Source organism: Epinephelus moara, chromosome 22 (assembly GCF_006386435.1).
Source record: "Epinephelus moara isolate mb chromosome 22, YSFRI_EMoa_1.0, whole genome shotgun sequence".
NCBI lineage: Eukaryota > Metazoa > Chordata > Actinopteri > Perciformes > Serranidae > Epinephelus > Epinephelus moara.
In genome coordinates, this window is record NC_065527.1 from 28,790,710 (window position 1) to 28,810,254 (window position 19,545).

The 19,545-nt window shown below is 41.0% G+C and overlaps 1 protein-coding gene across 1 annotated transcript in view; it reads left to right on the plus strand.

Moving 5' to 3' along the window:
• Positions 1–19,545, plus strand: part of LOC126384258 (chloride channel protein 1-like) — a 90,046-nt gene that overhangs the window by 37,188 nt on the left and 33,313 nt on the right. Inside the window, exons 6-13 of the mRNA XM_050035220.1 lie at positions 1,436–1,569; positions 1,743–1,820; positions 1,941–2,019; positions 2,297–2,422; positions 4,165–4,249; positions 4,480–4,581; positions 4,885–4,969; positions 8,322–8,477. Of these exons, the coding sequence (XP_049891177.1) occupies positions 1,436–1,569; positions 1,743–1,820; positions 1,941–2,019; positions 2,297–2,422; positions 4,165–4,249; positions 4,480–4,581; positions 4,885–4,969; positions 8,322–8,477 (845 nt within the window). The remainder of the gene's footprint in view (positions 1–1,435; positions 1,570–1,742; positions 1,821–1,940; positions 2,020–2,296; positions 2,423–4,164; positions 4,250–4,479; positions 4,582–4,884; positions 4,970–8,321; positions 8,478–19,545) is intronic.

Below are 19,545 nucleotides of genomic sequence, written 5' to 3' on the forward strand. Positions count from 1 at the left end.
TTATTAATAGCATTTTAACCTAAACAAAGAAAAGCGTAAAATTAAATTTAAAATTAAAAAGTGTCGCTTTAAGAGGAGTATTGGATTTCTCCATAAAGCTAACTTTGTAGCACATTAGCTAATGTTAGCTTCTATAGCAAAACAAACTGGAGGAAACCGTTCATGTGTTGCTCTCCTTTGTAAGATTGGCATAGTAATCAACCACAAAGCCGGCTATCCCACCTTCAGCGATCCTGTCAAATAATCCATCCACTGAGTGAGAGCATACGGGTTGGGAAATCTGGTCCTGTTGGTCAGTGTCTAATTATTCAAGTAACACTCATGGTCCTGGAAGTGAGTGACCTGACATGGTGCATTCATAAATTCAGTCTGACACTAAAATGAAACCTCTGTTGGTCAAAGAAATGGAGTGTTATATTTCTATACATTAACAAAAGGTTACGTTAATCACACATTCACTCTACTCGGCACTCTGCTGCTCTGTCTCCTCACACAGAGGGCCCAGAAAGCGCTCTGCCACTGAGGGAGTTCTCTGGATAACGGAACAGTACACTCCGACAGAGCTCCGAATTTACAAACGGTCCAGTTTGTGCCAGAGTGCGCTCCGTCACTCAGAATTGTTTTTCTGAATGTACCACTCGTATCATCTTCCTCCACTGTCCAAAACAAGCCCACAGAACTTGCTAGCTAGCGCTACCTAATGCCTGTGAAAAACGGTTTTTGCCTCCAGCTAAGCCACGCCCACCGAAATAATGTCATACTGTTTACTAAGAGTAAAAGGGTCTATAGTCATCTCAGCTAACAAACACCAATGCTGTAATCCTTACTTTATGAAACAGACAATCTGGCAACTGAGCTGGGGTAAAGAGCAGATAAGGTGGTGGAACTGGCAGGAAAGAAGTAATAAAGGACATATTATTACATGTGGCTGGATCTGAAATTAAACAGTTAGTGATATGGAAAATCAGGCAGAATACTGAATGAATAAATACTGAGAGATCAGGAATGAGATCTGACAGTGACATTTGATTGGAATAAACCCTGGGAAGTCTAAGCCTTCTAGGTTGCCGGTTTACCTATCTCATCTTCAAAAGAATAGAATTTTTTTCACAATATCTCCTATTTTTTTTCCACATGAGATGATTACTTACAAGCTTTTTCTCTGAAAAGCAAGAACAACTGTTTGGAAATGACAATGTTCTGTGCAAAAATAAACGACAAACTAGGAAGTTTAGGAGTAGGAGTTTTAAGGTTATGGAACATAGTTGCTACTGTCCATTTGCTTCAGCATTAACTGGAATTTTCCATGTAATAATACGGTACTACTGCGGTATACAAGCTCCACACCAGGTTGATAACTTTTTTTTTTTGGATAATATTAACTCTTTGTCTCCCCTTCCCTCCTAAACAACATCTGTTCCACCCTTTGTCTCAGGTTCTGGCATCCCAGAGCTGAAGACCATCCTGAGAGGTGTGGTGCTAAAGGAATATTTAACTCTCAAGGCCTTTATTGCTAAAGTCATTGGTCTGACTGCAGCTCTGGGCAGCGGGATGCCTGTAGGCAAAGAGGTGGGTCACCCCGATTTTTACACATATTAACCAACGTTCTCTCCCTTTCCAATTTTTACGTAACCCAACCATCTGTGGTGTTCTTCGGTGTTGTTTTTGGTCTTGTACTGTACCTACTGCTATGTAACATAATTTGGCTTAATTCTCCTGTTGTGCTTATCTCCTTCACCCAGGGCCCGTTTGTTCACATCGCCAGTATCTGTGCTGCAGTTCTCAGCAGGTTCATGTCCTTCTTTTCAGGAGCTTATCAGGTAAGCTGATGTCAGGAAACATTTTCATTTACATGCAATTGTGCAGGTGTGATTATAAATAATGTGTGTCTCATATGTTGTCTCGATCTTTAATCCTCTTCCTCCTCTCTGGATCAGTAGAATCCATACTGCTATACAGACATCCTGACAGTGGGCTGTGCTGTTGGGGTTGGCTGCTGCTTTGGTACTCCACTTGGAGGTACAGAGCCTTTTCTCTTGTATGTTCTTTGTCCCACTCACACATTCACATGTAGGAAATTTAGACTTATTTGACATCTATGCAAACAGGAAACTGACATTTTGGGCTCTGTTTATTAAAAAATAGCCCTGAATTAGAAATTTGTACACAAATTTGCCATTTTGCAGCAAAGATCATGTTGTTTGCATTTACATTTCTTTAGCTGTGGATTAGTGAATTGTTTTCAGTTCCTTCCTGTTTGATTGCTGGTTCTTCGCCTTCTTTCTTTCTCCACCAGGTGTGCTCTTCAGTATAGAGGTAACATCCACATACTTTGCTGTGAGGAACTACTGGAGAGGATACTTTGCTGCTACATTTAGTGCCTTCATATTCAGAGTGTTATCCGTGTTCAACAAAGACGCAGGTACGAATAAGAGAAAAATAACTGATGATACATCAATTTACAGGCATTCAAATGTTGTTTTAATGTTTTAGATACTGGACAATATCATGTTACTTTTTCCTTATCAAACATGCACTAGAGGGTGCCCTTACTTCAATAATCAACAGCAAGTAAACTCATATATTTTCAGTTACACTGTCTTAATGTGTGCAATGTGGGCACATTGTGCATTTACCACTAGATGGTGTACTCCTCCCCTGAGAGCAGCAGGATATTTAACGTCTGAGGTTACAAAGTGTCTTATAACAGACAGAAGATAAGATAGTCAAGTGAGTTCCAGACAAAGAAATATCTTAATTCAATTAGCTGTGTTAACACTTTGACATGACCTTGCAAAGGGGTTTTTATCAGTACTGAAAAATACAGAAGTGATGTATAACCATTTTTACCTGGTCCTATATCAACCTGCAACAGCTGAACCTGTAAATTTAAGTGGGACCAATTATGCTTTTCCTTAAATTCTAACATAGTGTGTTTTCACTACTCTGTTTCCAAGGTTTTTTCCTACTTTGGAGACCAGCTGATTTCAGCTTGTGACAGATTTCTTTATATGGTCATCTGCTTCAGGCATGCTACTGAAAGTGTTTATATTATGTAGCCTACATTGCTACATGTAGCTACATGCTAACGTCAGGGAAACTTGTAATCTTGGTTGCTGATTGTAATTCCACCCTGCTTTTGGATCATACTCCTGCTGGAACATGTCTGGTTGTAAAGGTTTTGGTTCAGAAGCTTATATTGGTGAATTTTCCAATTAAATTCAATTTAATTCAATTTTATTCATAAATCCCAATATCACACATCAGAATTTGCCTCAGAGGGCTTTACAGCATACGACATCCCTCTGTTCTTGGACCCTCACAGCGGATAAGGAAAAACTCCCCAAAAAACCTTTAAAACACAGTGTCTCAGACAGACGGTGAATACAGGTATACAGTGTTTTTATGCCTCCGTGCCGATGATAGCCATGGCTGGACAAATTATGTTTTTTGATTGTCCGTCCCATTCTTGTGAACCTGAAATCTGAAGAACACCTTTAGGGATTTTTCTTTCTCAGATTTTGTACAAACATCCACTTGGACTCAAGAATGAACAGATAATATTTTGGTGGTAAAGGTCAAGGACACTGTGACCTTGTTTGTCTCATTCCTGTGAACAGAAGTGTTTTTTTTTTTAATTTGGCACAAACATTCTGTTGGACTTAACTATGAACTGATTAGATTTTGGTGGTCGAAGGTCACTGTGACCTTCTATCCGTCTAATTTTTGTCAACGTCAAGAACACCTTGGGAGAATTTCTTCAAGTTTGGCACATATGTTCACTTGGACTCAACAGAAATTGATTCGAACTGATTCAATTTTGGTAGTTAAAGATCAAGGTCACTGTGACCTTGCATCTGTCTCATTCTTGTGAATGAGATATTTTACGAACACCTTAAAGGAATTTCTTCAAATTTTGCAGAATACATTCATGTGGACCCAGTGATGAACTGATTAGAATTTAGAAATTAGTTTAAAAACTTCATTTAGTTTGAACAGCCTGTAAACATGTTCCAGGAGAACCCCAAATTACAAGTGTGAACCTGAAAATGAGAAATGAGCATAACAGGTTCCCTGTAAGACAATCACTTATCTGTCATCAGACTAAATAATATTTTTGAAATTCTCTAAACTTCACCCCTTTGCCTTTTCTTCATCTTCCAGTAACCATCACTGCTCTGTTCAGGACAAACTTCCGCATGGATTTCCCTTTTGACCTGCAGGAGCTGCCAGCATTCGCCATCATTGGGTGAGATAAAACTGAGAAAAAAACATATATGGCCGCACTTCTGTGTGTGTGTGTGTGCGCACACCTGGTGTGTGTTCAAACTTCCTAATGGACAAGATGGAAATTTTTAAATTCAAATTCAAATTGTATGCAAATGTAGCATTTAAAACACAGAGAACATACAAAACACAGTTGTTACACGTAAATAGATGCCTTAACTTAGCTTATGTGAGTATTATTTGTTTGAGCAGGATCTCCTGTGGGTTCTTGGGGGCGTTCTTCGTCTATCTCAACAGACAGGTTGTGCTGTTCATGAGACGGCCCAACGCCATGACCCGCTTCCTGACCAAACAGTGAGTCTATGTGCATCAAAAGGTTGATATTTTTAATTGTTGTTGTCATTTCAAAGCCTTAAGGATGGTATGAAGTCTTCATACAGTTAATATTCAGTGCACATACATAGAGTGTAAATTATACTCAAAATTTAATATTGTTTAATGCTTAAATATATATTCTCTGCTTTAATTTTTAGTGAAGACTTGTTGATTATAGTTTATAGGCTTGTGCTTTAGATGTTTTGTTTAGTATTTTGATTATTAGAGATGATTACTAATGTTTGTTTCATTCATTAAGCATTTTTCTGTTGTCCCTTCCAGCCGGCTGGTCTTCCCTGCTGTGGTAACCCTGGTCATTGCCACCTTGACCTTCCCACCTGGGTTTGGACAGTTCATGGCAGGAGAGGTCAGAGTTCATATTGTGTTGTTCCTCTATCTCATGTAAATAAGGAGAATACAGGTCATGTGAATCTGTTTGTACCTCCACGCAATGCTGACAGCAACAGAGAAGTGATGATCAATAATCAGCAGTAAATTACCCCACAAAAGCAAACAGCGGTTACTAATTTACTCATTATAAAACACCACTGCTACACCTGCTTCAGACCAACACAGAACAAAGTTATGGTGTCCAATTTCCATCTACAGGCCATGATGTATCATACTAGAGAGCGAAATCCAGCATTTTTTTTGTAAGATCTTTTGACTTTTTGCATTCTTAGGTAGGCATCATCACAGACCAGGGCAAATACCTTGTAGTCGACCAGTTAGTCGATATGCTCTGATCCGTTCAATCCCTAGTTTTGCTGTCATGAGGTCTTATGACCAACAAATTGTTTTTTCCAGGCTAAAAACGCCTGGCGCTTATTTTGAAAATGCTCTTCTAGGGTCACTAGAATGCTTTGGAAACAGCCCACGTATGGTAAATGGTAAATGGACTGCACTTGTATAACACTTTTCTAGTCTTCCAACTACTCAAAGTGCTTTTTACACTACATGTCACATTCACCAATTCACACACACATTCTCACACTGGTGGCCAAGGCTACCATGCATCGTGCCACCTGCTACTCAGTAACCATTCACTCGCACTCACACACCGATGGAACAGCCACCAGGATCAATTTGCGGTTCAGTATCTTTTTAATTTTGGTATTTTGGTCGTGGATGTGTGTGCTTTTTGCTACTTCGGTTCAGTATCTTGCCCATGGATGATTCAACATGCAGACTGGAGGAGCTGGGGATCGAACCACCGATGGTTCAGTACTTGTACAAGAAAAGTGTAGCAGTTGATCTCTGTGGTATTTGTCCTGCCCCTCCTCCACTGTGGCTGGATCGTTGGAATAAAAAAGGACAGTGACAAGCAGCTGCGACATTTTACCCAAAGCTGAACATTTTTCAACTCTCGGCGACCAGAAAAAAACACCAAACGTGCATTGCCCATTGAGAGTAAACGCTCAGTGGCTCATCACGCAGCGTAGAGATAATATGCGGTGCTCCCATTGCAATGAATAAACAAGAATATGCTGGCCTAAAGAAAATACGCTTTGATGGAAGAAAACCATAGTTAACATAGTTATTCCTCATTAACCAATCACTTGGTAGAAGAGACAGTAGAATTTCAGTCGAACCAAGGTTTTCTTTGGTTGACTCAGCCCTATTACAGACCAGTAGACTTGATAAATAAAAGCCTGCTGTGTTCCCTTTACTAATGCTACATCACAGGATTTTGGGCTATTGAAGTTTCCAAACTGTGACCTCTTGGTGCCACAGGGAGCCACTAACATGAACAGTTGCTCTGTGCACCTTTGAGGAACAAACAGCAACAAACTTTGATCAGGCGATAGGGTTATGGGGCTAGGATGAATTCACTTTAGTGTGCAAGAAGCTGGAAATGAATCAATGGCATTCAAATCTACAGATTCATTTCTTTTTAAGATATTTTTGGGGGCTTAAGCATGAACTGAAAAAAACTATGCTTTAATATTTGACCACCATCAGCTTATTAATGTGTATATGTGGCCTTACTATGATATCGGTGTCAGTGTTTCTACATGAATGGAAGCTGCTGTCCTTATAGACTTCTGTGTATGCAGGAGTGTTATGTGAAAGCTCAGACAGCCATATACAGTATAAACAGCTCACCCGCCTAGAGCCAAGATCGAGTCATGTGTTTTTACACACACTTAGAATAGACCACTTAGTGTGAACCAGGTGTGTGTTTTGCATGTGTATCCATCTGTGTGCATATGTCAGTCAGCAACACTTTAACATGTTTTTTTTTCCATGCCCTCAGTGCATGTCTTTCACACCCTCATTGTAGAAATGTCTCACACCTTTAGAACAAAGTTACACAGCATCATTTTAACACTGCAGGGGAATGAAGTGAATTTTAATGATTTCACTTTAGAAAATGAATTTGTATTTGACAGACACTTTCACCCCCCCCTAGAAAGTGTATATATAGCTTTTGGGGAATGAAATCCTTCCAATCCAACTTGATAGCGCAGCGCAGAGTGACAGAAGCAGCAGCGCAGAGAGAGGAGATTAAAAGCTACATGGGTTGTGAACCAGACGTGAACCCACAACTTCAAAAAGGCACAGGAAAGCCTATTATTACATCCAGCTCCGTCGAGGCCAGCAGCAGCCTTTCACAGATCCTCAGCATTTCCACTCGCACACCCAACGACAAATTTCAGGGGCCTCAGTTCAACCCTAGCTCCAACAGGAAATACAAAAGTAGTAAAAAATTGAGATGACGGAGGTGTTGTTTTTCCCCAGCAGCGGCGTTATGCAGATGCGGGATGTGCTGCAATTTGTGCCTGTAAGCAGATTCAGAGGCATCTATGCAAATGCGGTGCAAAATGGTTGAAGTGAATTAGTCATTCATGAGTCATCTAAAGAGAATGAGTCATTGGACACGGCCACCCGTACCCGTCTGCTTACAGCTTTCTGGATGACTTCCTGCCTGTTTGTCCCACTTGACTTTCTTCTCCCCCTTTCATTTTTTTCTGTCTTTACTCTTTCCTTTTTCGCTTTCTTCCTCTTTTTTATCCTCTGTAACTCTATTCCTCCCTTTCATTTAATTTCATCTCCCCTTCCACCCATTATCTTCTCTTTCTTTTGCTGTCATCCCTTCGCTCCTTCTATCCTCCCTTTTCTTCATTACCCTACACTTCCTGTCACACCCCTCCCTTTTCTCTCTTCTCCTCCTTCCACTAAAACTCTTTCTCTCCTTCCTGCTCCTCTTTCACTGTCTTGCTTTCATTGCATCCAGCTCACTCTTGTGAACACAATATCTCATGAAGGCCTTGAGGGCGTTTCCTCAACTTTGGCACAAATGTCCACTTGGACTCAAGAATGAACTGATTAGAATTTGGTGGTTGAAGGTCAAAGGTCTGGATAAAGGTATAGAATTATATGAAGAGGTATACAACAGTGAAGCACTACTTCTAGTTGTTGCCAGTTTCCTTGACTTATCCCCATCTTTCTCCTCTGCACTCCCTCCCTCTTTCTCTTTTAATCCCCTCTTTACCTCCACCCCTACTCCCACTTAACCTTTCTTTTTCTTCCCCTCTTTCTTCTCCTTGCTACTTCTCTTACCCCCCCCCCCCCCCCCCCTGTCCTCTCTGTTCTCCTCTCTTCAATTTCTCCCACTCTCTCCTCCACCTCTTGCTCTTCCCCTGCATACTCCCTGCCCTCATCCCTCCCTTCCTCTGCTTTTTCTTCCTTTCCTCCCCTGTCCTCCCCCTCTCTAGCTGATGCCGAGAGAGTGTATCAACTCCCTGTTTGACAACTTTACGTGGACAAAGATTTCAGGATCTCCTCCTCCGGTTGGTCTGGGCCTCTCTGCTGCCTGGCTGCACCCTGATGTCAGTGTCTTCCTCATCCTGCTGCTCTTCTTATTCATGAAGGTCTGTGGCTGCTGGGGAATGTGTGTGTGTGTGTGTGTGTGTGTGTGTGTGTGTGTGTGTGTGTGTGTGTGTGTGTGGGTGGATAGGTGTTTGTGTGCAGGTCAAGTGTGTGTCATTGTGTCTGTGTGTGTTTGTGTGAGAGTGCTTGGATTATGCATGAGTGTGAATGTCTATATGTGTGACTGTGTGTGTTTGGCTGGCTCCACCTGACGTCAGCATTTTCGTCATCATCCTCCTCTTCTTCATCAGGGACATTTGTTGCAGGTCACTCATGTTGTGTATTGGTGACGGGGACATCTGTGTGTGTGGGTGTGTGTCTTCATCTTCCTCCGCTCTTCCTGTCCAAGGTCAACAGTGCTGGCAAGCTGCCAGCAGTTCTAGCATTCTTATGTTTTCTTGAAAGCAGCTGCTCTCACACAAACACACACACACAAACACACCCTGGAGAGTTTCAGTTCTTGCAATCTCGGTTGTTATTAGCATCGACATGTACACAGATCTGGTCTCGGTGCTGGGTTGACTGTGAATCAGCAGAAAGGTGATGAAAAAAAAGCCCTCAGCATGCACACAGGTGGACAAATGATCACTAACACACTGTGAACAACCCGAATAAACTTTGATCACTAAATCATTACAACAAGGCAGCTACATAGACCAAAATGAATGCTAACATCATCTTAGATCTATATGTGAATCTTTTAAGCAGCTGCTCAAAGCATCACTTACAAAAACTGCCAAGGAGCAGTCTAGAAATCCAGACAAGATGTGAAGATGCATGACCTGACAGCTGTCTGGTGCGTTGCTACACAGACAGCTGTCTGGTGGGACTCATGAGGTCTGACGCAGGCACTTCATGGTCAGTGTAATGTCCAAGACCATTTTTTAAAGGTCCAGTGTGTAAGATTGATAGAGGATAAATTGGCAGAAATGGAATATAATATAATAAGTATGTTTTCTTTAGTGGTATAATCACCCGAAAAAAAAGAATCATTGTGTTTCATTATCTTATAATAATCGTTTATATTAGGGATTAGGGGTGGGAATCTTTGGGCACCTCACGATTCGATAACGATTACGATTCAGGGGCTACGATTCGATTATAAAACGATTATTGATGCATCTTTAATTTATGTATATTGATGCACTTTTTCACAACACACATTTCTTTTTGTCTCACTGAATAAGCATTCAACACTTGCAATTTTTAAAAACAGTGCATTTGTAATAAGAAACAGTTGAATTCATTTCCATTATATTTTATTAAACATATAAATGGAAATGCGTGCAAACTGGAAAGTTACAACTTCGTTGTACGGAACCAAAGGTAACAACAGGTATCTTAAATCACAAGATAAAATGCGCAGTTAGAGTAACAAATGATTCGGTGGCGACAGACGTCCACGCATCACATGTAACTGCGTTCCTACCTGCCTGCCTTCAACAGTGAGGCCATGACTTCTGTTTTGGTTTGGTTGTAGAGTGTCGGTGAAATAGCGTCGGGATGGGATGGTGTATCTGGGCTCCAGTGTATGCAGCAGTGCTCGAAATCCCTGATTTTCCACGACAGAATAAGGACGCAAATCCTTGGCAATAAATGCCGCGATGGCCTTCGTAATTCGCTTCGCCTTTTCCGATGAGGGTGGCAGCTTTCTAATTGCTTCCTCGATTGTTCTCTGGTCGGTAGCGCCACTAGTTGCCGCAGCAACAACAGCCTGCCGTCTCCCTGACTCCTCCGTCAGGTGGAATCGAGTTACATGGCTTCTCATGTTTGTTGTGTTGCCAAAGTATTTTATTTTAGCACGACACAGCTTACATATAACGTGGCTCTTGTCCAGTTTGCTTCCGCCGTCAACGTTGTAGAAGGAGCTGTTAAATTAGAAGGAGCTGTTCGGATCTCACGGCGAGGTGGGTGGCGGTCAGCCATGTTTGTTTTCCTCTGTGCGCGTGTCGGCGTGTCTGCTCCAGGTGCGCATCCCAAAGTGTCCCGGAGATGATGCGTACCGCGCTTCTTAGTTCCGCATTATTTAGAACCTTCTGTATTACTCTAATTAACAGATTTAAATAATCGAAATTTGGACGTTTGTGAATCGATTCAGATTCGTCCACGTCCGAATCGCGATGCATCTAAGATTCAGAAATTTCCCCCACCCCTATTAGGGATGCACGATAAGATTAGCACATCAGCTGTAAAATGAACTATCAGAATTGGCCAACATGCTTTTTCTTATTTTGCACAAAAACTTGCCTTGAGTGTCCCTCAATATTTTGCTAATGCTTTTCAAATATGAAAATTATTACATTACCAGTATAGTGGAAGTCAACAACTTTTTAACTACCTAGCATGCTAACTAGCTTATTGCTTTCTGTTTATCAATTGCTAAAGGATAAAGCAATCATGACTTAAGGTCAACATCCACATGATGGTCTGAAGACAACATCATATAACATATAAAGCAATGATGACTTGAGGTCAACATTGATTTGATGGTATAAAGAGAACATCATTTAACAGAGATAGCTAGCTATCATGCCAGCTAGCTAGTTAATGCTTTCTACCAATCAATTGCTTAATCATTTAAGTTAATAACTTCCCCTACTGCTAATTTAAAAATGCCACCACATTAAAAAAGGTTAAACGTTCTTGGTTTATCATGCACTCTAGATTGGTTCCCCATAAGTCTCACTTTCATTATGTAATACTTTTTTGTCACTGGGCACAATCCTGGAAAAAAAAATATTAAGGATACAGTTGGTGGGCTGGCACGCTAACGCTAGCATGCAAATTTTAGCATGGTAATGCTAGCTCGCTATAGCTAGCCCACTAGCAGCCAGAAACAAACATCTATGACTAGGGATGTCCCGATCCGATATTCGGATTGGTATCGGCCGCCGATATTAGCAAAAAACGTGCATCGGATCGGACTGCATGGAAAAATGCAGATCCAAGAACTCCGATCCAAGTTTTCTGGCCAGCCCAGCGCGCCACAATTCAAGCAGTCCGTTCCAGTGATCTGCTTCAGCACTTACTATCAATCCACCAGGCCAGCCTGCAGACACACAGGAAACAGCAGCACCAGGCTGGCACTGACACTACAAAAATAACTGAAAAGGAAAGGCTGCATTGTTTGTTAAGTGTCAACAATGTCTTGTGGTGTTAATCTATTTTTTATTTATTAGGGGGCCAAAGCACAAGTGTGTGGAGTCTTGCTGCTATTTTAATTTCAATGTTAGACATTTTAAAGATTTCTTGTGTTGATTTATTTTCTATTTATTAAGGGGCCAAAGCAGCCAAAGCAAACCAGCTATATTTTTTATTTAATGTTAATGTTCAAGTTTAAAGTTTGTTTATTTAACCCTGTTAACAATAAACAGGTCAGTTTCTCATACCAACTGTTGTGGACCATTCTAACTAACCTGATTGAGTTGTTCTTGTTAGAGTAATATCGCTTGATCAAACCTTTTCTAACATGACTGACAACAAAATAAGTGAATATGTATAATACGCGCTTGGATTGGATTGGTATCGGTGTCAGTATTGGCCAAAACTCAAGGCTGTAATATCGGTATCGGATTGGAAGTGAAAAAGCTGGATCGGGACATCCCTATCTACAGTATGACTCACTGCCTCTTTGACAATACAAACAAAGAACACTTTTCCTTGGAGTGGCCTTTCTAAAATGAGCAGGAATTAAAGTTAAAAATAGAATATTCTGATATGATCAAGGAGTTAATACTAAGCAGCTAGCACCCTAGCTGGCTAACTGTTAGCTCATCTTTGCAAGCTAATGTGAGCTTAGGTCCATGGTGGCAAAATACTTAAGTCATTTATCTAAAAATCAAATGTTAATGTCTGTAGTAGCAGACTAGTGTAAACTAAAGTAAAACTTTCAGGTTGGGTCTCATCTTGTTATTTTTGCCTCTTTGCACAGCCGTTTTGTTCAGCAGGGTATTGGCAGCAGGCCTGTCTTTGATGACATCACAAACGTTGATTGGCTTAGGTAGCTGCTGTCCCAGGGCTTTCGGCCACTGCTTAGACGTAAAGAATGCAAAGTGGCACAGAGATCTCGGGGACTGCCGGTAGACAATGATCTTGTATTTCAAGGTGCATAAAATACACCCAAATTTACAAATGTGTAGGATATTACTACAGACATTCCTGTTATCTTACATTGCAATGTTTGCTGTGACAGTTTGCTGCACTTACTCATGTCAGTGAAAATGGTCCTTTGCCATCCACCATGTGTACCTTTTTTTCCCCCCTATAATGCTGCATTGTGATAATATGATCAATACTGTATTGACTCATGTCGATGATAACCCTATGCTATTTAACTGTTCGCAGAAGGCGCTGCGTTGAAAAAATATTTGCAATATTTAGGGACTCACTCCATTAAAAAAGCTGTTAACAATTCTTTTTTATTTTTTTTTATTAAGTGTGCAAAGGCTATTCATCGTCTGGAGTGTATGTGATAACCATATTCTTGACGATATGACAAATTAGTAAATAAATATATTTAATAAGTAGTTTAAGAAAATACAATTGCAACAAATAAGTGATATAGTTTTACATGTCAACCTAACAGTTTGCCTTCAAATATTCAGTAAACACTTCACAAATTCAGAATAATTTAGATTCTGTATATAATATTAATAGGTCAACCAATTAAATCTACCTCCAATTACACATTTAAACAGCTCTCAAGTACAAATCATACCGTGGGATCTATATATATAGTTAAATGAACAGTTATGCTACAATAACTACTGCACAACAAGCAGCACATAGGTTTACATTACCAAAGCTTTATGACAAAATCACTTGACGACTCCCGTGTGCGCACAGCAAGAAAGGAGAGGGAGAGACGATATGAACTTTTCATATGATTTAAAAATTTTACCTGAATTATCATGAATGAGATGATATAGCATACCCCTAGTGAGCATACATTAGCAGATGCTGGCTGGCAATCTGTCTACAGCTAGCTGAACAGTGTCAGAGTAAAGGCCCATTTATGCTCAACGTTAAATACGGATCTGGATACGGACGGAGCCTTCTGTCCGTGCTCCGCGTTCATTTCGTCCGTATTTCTGCACGTTTCCATAAAGCTTACGGATACGGGCCAAACGGAGCAGTACCACCGGGAACCATGGGGGCAGTGTTGCTGTCACTACCCAATACGTAGCTCTAGTAAGACACGAAGAAGAAATAACAATGGCGGAACTTTTTCGCCTGAAACGCTGAAAATAAAATAAAAGAGGGAGACAGGTTTTTCCTATTTTATCTTATGTTGTTATATTTCTCCCTCTCCCGTCGCTGGGAGCGTCCGACCTCCCACCGCCCGCTCCCATCTCAAACACGGAGGCCTCCCTCTCCGCGGAGCCCGCCCTCCTGGCCCCGCACATACTCCCGAGGCTCAGGTCTCCCTCCCCACGGAGCCCGCCCGCTCTCCCGGCCCCGCACCTACCCCCGAGGCTCGGGTCTCCCCGAGGTACAAGAGGTACATTATCAATATCTCCTCCACAGTCGCCATGTTTGTTTTTGAGTTTGTTTTTGTCATAAACTTTTGACTCTGGGCTGCCTCCTGGTGGATATATTGGTTAACATCCATGCCAACGTAAAGGACGCATGGAAGTATGTGGGCAGTGACGGTAACATCATTTGAAACGGACGTATACATTTTTGTACGTAAAGGGAGCATAAATGGGCCTTAACACTGTTTTGTAGCTGGTTTTAAACAGTGAACACTAAAGGAATTCTAACCAGGAGAAGTTTCAGCTGGTTGCCACTAAATTCTATGAATCCTACACAGTGCTCCTTTACGTCCTCGAATGAATGGGTGGTTTCTGTAACATCCAGACAATGTCAGAGTAGAGGACTTCATCTGAAAGGAACTTGATGCCTGTCAGACAGGATCGGAATTGAGCTGAGAATAATTTTACCTGAGTCAAAATACTGACCAAGTGGGAAACAACAGTGTAACCACCAAGCCAAAGCGTACAGTTTGACTTGAATTGTAAAATCAAGACACCAAAGCTGTTTAGAGGGCAAAGGGTTGCCCTCCTCGTGTTTAGCCTTCTGACATTCACTCTGTTTTTGCATTCTTGTCAATCTGTCCACCCCCAGTATTTTTCTCCATCTGTGACCAGAGCCGCTGACTTCAAGTGTTTCAGATATGAAAAACACAGACAGACAAAGTCTGGTGTCTAAATACTTTGAGTCCTGACCCGCCTACACTGTTGGCTGCTGCAGAAAACAGCACCAAGCTGTTGCTGCCGCCTGTTTGATGAGAATCTGCAGCTTTTCAAGAGCTCAAGCAGAGAACAATGATGAAGTGGGAAAGCAGATTACTTTGTCAGTAAATACAAAACTTTTCAGTCGACATGGAAGCCACATTACACAAAGTTCAGTTCACACCAGTCTTTGCCTGGCAGCCTTTTTCGATATCCCACCAACACAGTGATGTTGACAGGTTTTCAATGTAGTTAGTTCCCGTGATCCACGGGTGGGCAATCATGTGGGTCCCCAATACAATGGGTTTTTTTGTTGACAAATTGTAGTGTTAAACTGGTGTTTGATGTTGTTTGGCTCTAATTATGGATATTTTAATGTATGTTAAAAATATACATGAAAATTGAATCTGAAACTTTATTAACAGAACCATGGACTGTATCTTTATACAGTCTGTGTATAAAACATCATAAAAATGTCACATTTTGGTTTGATTTGATATTTATTTCAAATGTAAAAAAGACATGAACATACTAACAAGCAGACAGACAGAGAGAAAGTTATATTTAAACACAGTGAAAGGCAGAATGTAAAAGCAATTGTCAGTGCAGTTACTTTGATTTGAAGGAGTGGGAGGAAGTATAAACGTATTAAATCCGGGTCCATGTCACTGGTCCGACAGCCCATTGGTCCGACATCCCATTAGTCCGACTGTCCGCGGTGCTGAACGGCTCCCGGCGGGCGTATTTCTGCCTTGATGGTGCGCCGCAACCGGCTCTGGGTCAGCTGGGAAAGGCTTGAGGCAGAGCAGGCTCACGGCTTATGTGTTGGTCACTTTCTTTTTCATTTTAACCTACACCATGATCTTTTCCTGACCCTAACCAAGTGGTTTTTGTGCCTAAACCTAACCAGACCTTAACCACAGGGCATCATGATGATTTTGGAACGGACTTCGGAACAATGGGTTTAATATGGTCGGAACAATGGGCTGTCGGACCAATGGGCTGTCGGACCAATGGGCAGTTCCCTTAAATCCCAGCCCTTCTCCACGAGTCACTGACTGATAATGAAACAGACTTATATAGATAAACCTATACCTTGGACGTTTCTAAATATACAGTTACCAGATTACCAGATATCAATTTTACAAACCTGTAGAAGCATGTAATATAAATTACCAATTCTCCATGATTTAAACCAGTCTAAATGTATTACCAGTTCTCTTTGTCTTACAACATATAGGCCTAAATGTAAATATAAAAACTTTTTCTGGTTGTACCCACACTATGAGTTTTGAAATTAAGTGATCCCCTTGAACTACAACCCCACTCTCGGTCACTTCTTTCTTACTTTAAACATTATTTGTGCGGTTTGAAAATCCACAAGATCAGAACATTTTAATAACTTTGACTGTGAGAATAATGAGTCAGTGTGATCCCGATACCCAGCGTTATAAATTATTTCAACTTTTTTAATTGTTGCCGCAAACCTCTGTGTGGTGACTTAAAAATATGGTAAAACTATTCGGGTCTTGGGTTCAGTATTGAGAGCACCAAAATCATCAGTCCACTATCAAGTAAACTAAATGATTTGATTGAGATAACGTGGAAATTGGCAGCCAAGTGTAAAAATGTTTTTTCACCACGGAGCGTCCCCTGGACATTAAAGCATCATCGGGTCATCATCAGCATAAGTGAATACAGCATCTGGTTTCATAGCAGACATTGTGAGGTAAGATCACAGGAATGTCTGTAGTAATATCCTACATATTTGTGAATTCAGGGATATTTTATAAACCTAAAACTAAGGCTATTTTCCACCGGTGGTCTTCAGGGACTTCTGTGACGTGCTGTTGACACCACCGCCTTGGTGCATAGAACTTGAGAGAGCTAAGGATGACTGCTGGTGAGGAGGCAGGCAGGTGTCAGATCTGTGTAGAGCACCGGAACAAAAACAGTGACACGTCATGGACAGTATGATGATAACATCCAAAACACTCCTTTCACAAAACTAGTTAAGTCACGTAACGCCACTTTTGCTATGATCTCAACATGGCTTGGTTGTTCACAATGTAGCATTATCAGGTAGGGGTGGTAATAATGCATTTTTTCCCCCTAGATGCAAATTATTTTCCCAAAGGAAAACATTGTGAACATCGGTTTTACTACAAAAGATAAAGTTTTCAGTCTGTTCATCTGACTTTAATCATTTTTTAGCAGCAAAGTGCAATGCAAAGCAGACAGACTGACCAACACCGTCATAAAACCTGTCAGAAATGCTGCATACACCTGGCAAACTGAACAGTTGGCAGATTTAACACCCTCTGCGAGGCCAGATTAAGCACGTGAGTGAATTACTTTACATGCAGTAACCTGCTAACTGAATGGCAGCGCCCATGTTAGAACCGTTGTCTGTTACATTCTCGTGCGGCATTTTGCAGGAGGTCTGCAGTGTTTGCTCCAGTGTGACGTTGGTGTACTGCTCTAGTTTGGAGAACGTGAGACAGCGGTCACCAGTCCTCTGTAAGATAATGTGCCGTTATAAATAAATGAATAGCAAATAAACTTTTTGTATGGCACTTTTCAAAACACAGTTATTAGGTGTCGTTACAGTCACATATAAATCCACTGGCCTTGAAGTTCAGGCGTCACAAGTTAACGCCACCCTTCCTGCTGTACTTCCTACTTTATGCTTCACTTGTCTATAGAGCTTGGGTACGGCTGTCGGACCGAGTCACATACCTGGGTTCCAGTGTTTTTGGCATGTAACAAAAGCCTTTGTTTTCAACAATGCTATATGGACGCAGATCTTTGCACATGAAGTAGGTGAAGGACTGTGTTATTTTCTATGTCTCTCAGAATTGGATGGTAGTTTATCAAGCTAAGTCAACCAAATGGGTTTGTTTGATTTTTCTGCAGAGCGGGTTTAGCGTTAGCTTGGTCATCAGCAGCTAACCCTATCTCTGGATGGTGGCGTGTGAGGTGAGCCCTCATGTTCGCAGTATTCCTGGAGTATTTAATTCTCATATGACACTGCTTGCAAATCATGTGTCATATCCAAGTCCTGTAAAAAGAAATCCCACATAAATCCTGATGTTTGATTTAAATGCCGACGGCACATTTGTGCTGAACTTTCTACCAAATGCTGCTGAGATCTCTGCTGACCTCACCAGGAAAAAAACATCAGCACCATCTAGTGGACTGAAAAAATCAATTGATCTGATTATTCTAGTACTAAAAATGTGCATTTGCAAAAATTATGAATGTGTATAATAAAAGATTGATACTTGGTGTACATGTATGGATACAGTATCGCCAAGCAAAATATCACAATAATATGCTGTATGGATTTTTTTTCCCCCACCCCTACTATCAGGGAAAGTAATAGGGTGTTTTCCCTGGTTGCGTCAATAGTGAGTTGACTGCATGCTTTCAGGATTATGTTGTGTTCCTAGCAACATCATTAGCCATGTTTCCATCAGCCTGTTTAGATGCGCATCTAGAAGTATCTCATTGGAAAATTATGATGGAAACGGCAAAATTCGAATTAAAATCCCCTGATTCGCACAAACTAAATGCTCGCTTTAGCCGGGTTTTGGTTGATTCGAAAAAATGTTGATTCACAAAACGGGGGATGGAAACAGTTATGTTTGAATTAAGTCTGACGTAGCACACCTCTCTCCATGGTGATATCCACACTCCGAGTCGGGAAGGCGGTAATGCATTTACAAGGTGGTAGCCAACCGCCAGAAAAGGTAGAAGAAGAAGAATGCGAGACTTGTTTTGTTTCCGGTTCTGCGGAAAACTCGCACGAGTTCGTAGTTTTCACCAAAGTCCGTACATTTAATGGAAACACGCAGGATTTGTATTTCTTTTAATGCGCATTTCCCAATGATTCAAATCACTTTTGGATGGAAACATAGCTACTGTCAACATGTTTTATTGGTTGATGTTATGATTTTCTGCCAAGATAAACTGCTAAGAAATTTGGATTGAGCTGTCCCCTCTTAGGATTCCAACTAAAGACAAACTAGAAAGAATAGAAAGAACAATAGAAAAGCATCTTTAAGAATGGATGTGTCTAAGATTTTAAAATGGCACTCCATAATTTGTCCTAGATTCACTCTCTCTTATTAGATTTCCTGAATAATTCAATTCATTAGCCTTCCTAGAGTTAACCTCAGTCTGTTTCTCTACAGTGACTAAAGTCAAATTAGGCAGAAATGCCACATAAATAATCCTATCAACAGGATATTAAAGCCTGTCACTCAGCATCATACACTGCATTGGTTTAGTCATGGTGTTTCTCAGTTGAGCACAGCTGCTCCCTGTAGTGAAAACTTAATTCAACCAAAACTGAGAGCAGCTGGCTGGTAAAACTCCACTTACAACACACATACACTCTCACACACACACACACACACACACACTGTGTGTTTTTCTGCTTTTCTGTCGCCTTCTGCTGCTGTCAGCCTCTATCTAATACATACTCAGACACACGCTCTGGATCTTCCTCTCTCCCCAGTGTGTTTATGCTTCTCTCTGCCTTCCTTTGTCTACAGATGATTAGACTCTCTCTCTTTGTCTGTATTTCTAGTGAAATTGGTATGCTGAATATAATATATAATGGCATTGGCAGGTTAGCTTAAATTTACCAGTTTGGCTAAAACTTTGGCAAAATGGGTGCTTTTTTCAAGTTGGGGTGCAGGCTATGAAACCCTAACCTGATCCACCCAAACAAGGTCTTCTGCGACCAGTTCTTGTTGAACCGTGTTATGGTCTGTGTGCAGTAATCCAAACTCCAATAGGAAGCAAACTTGTGTGCATGTATGAAATGTGT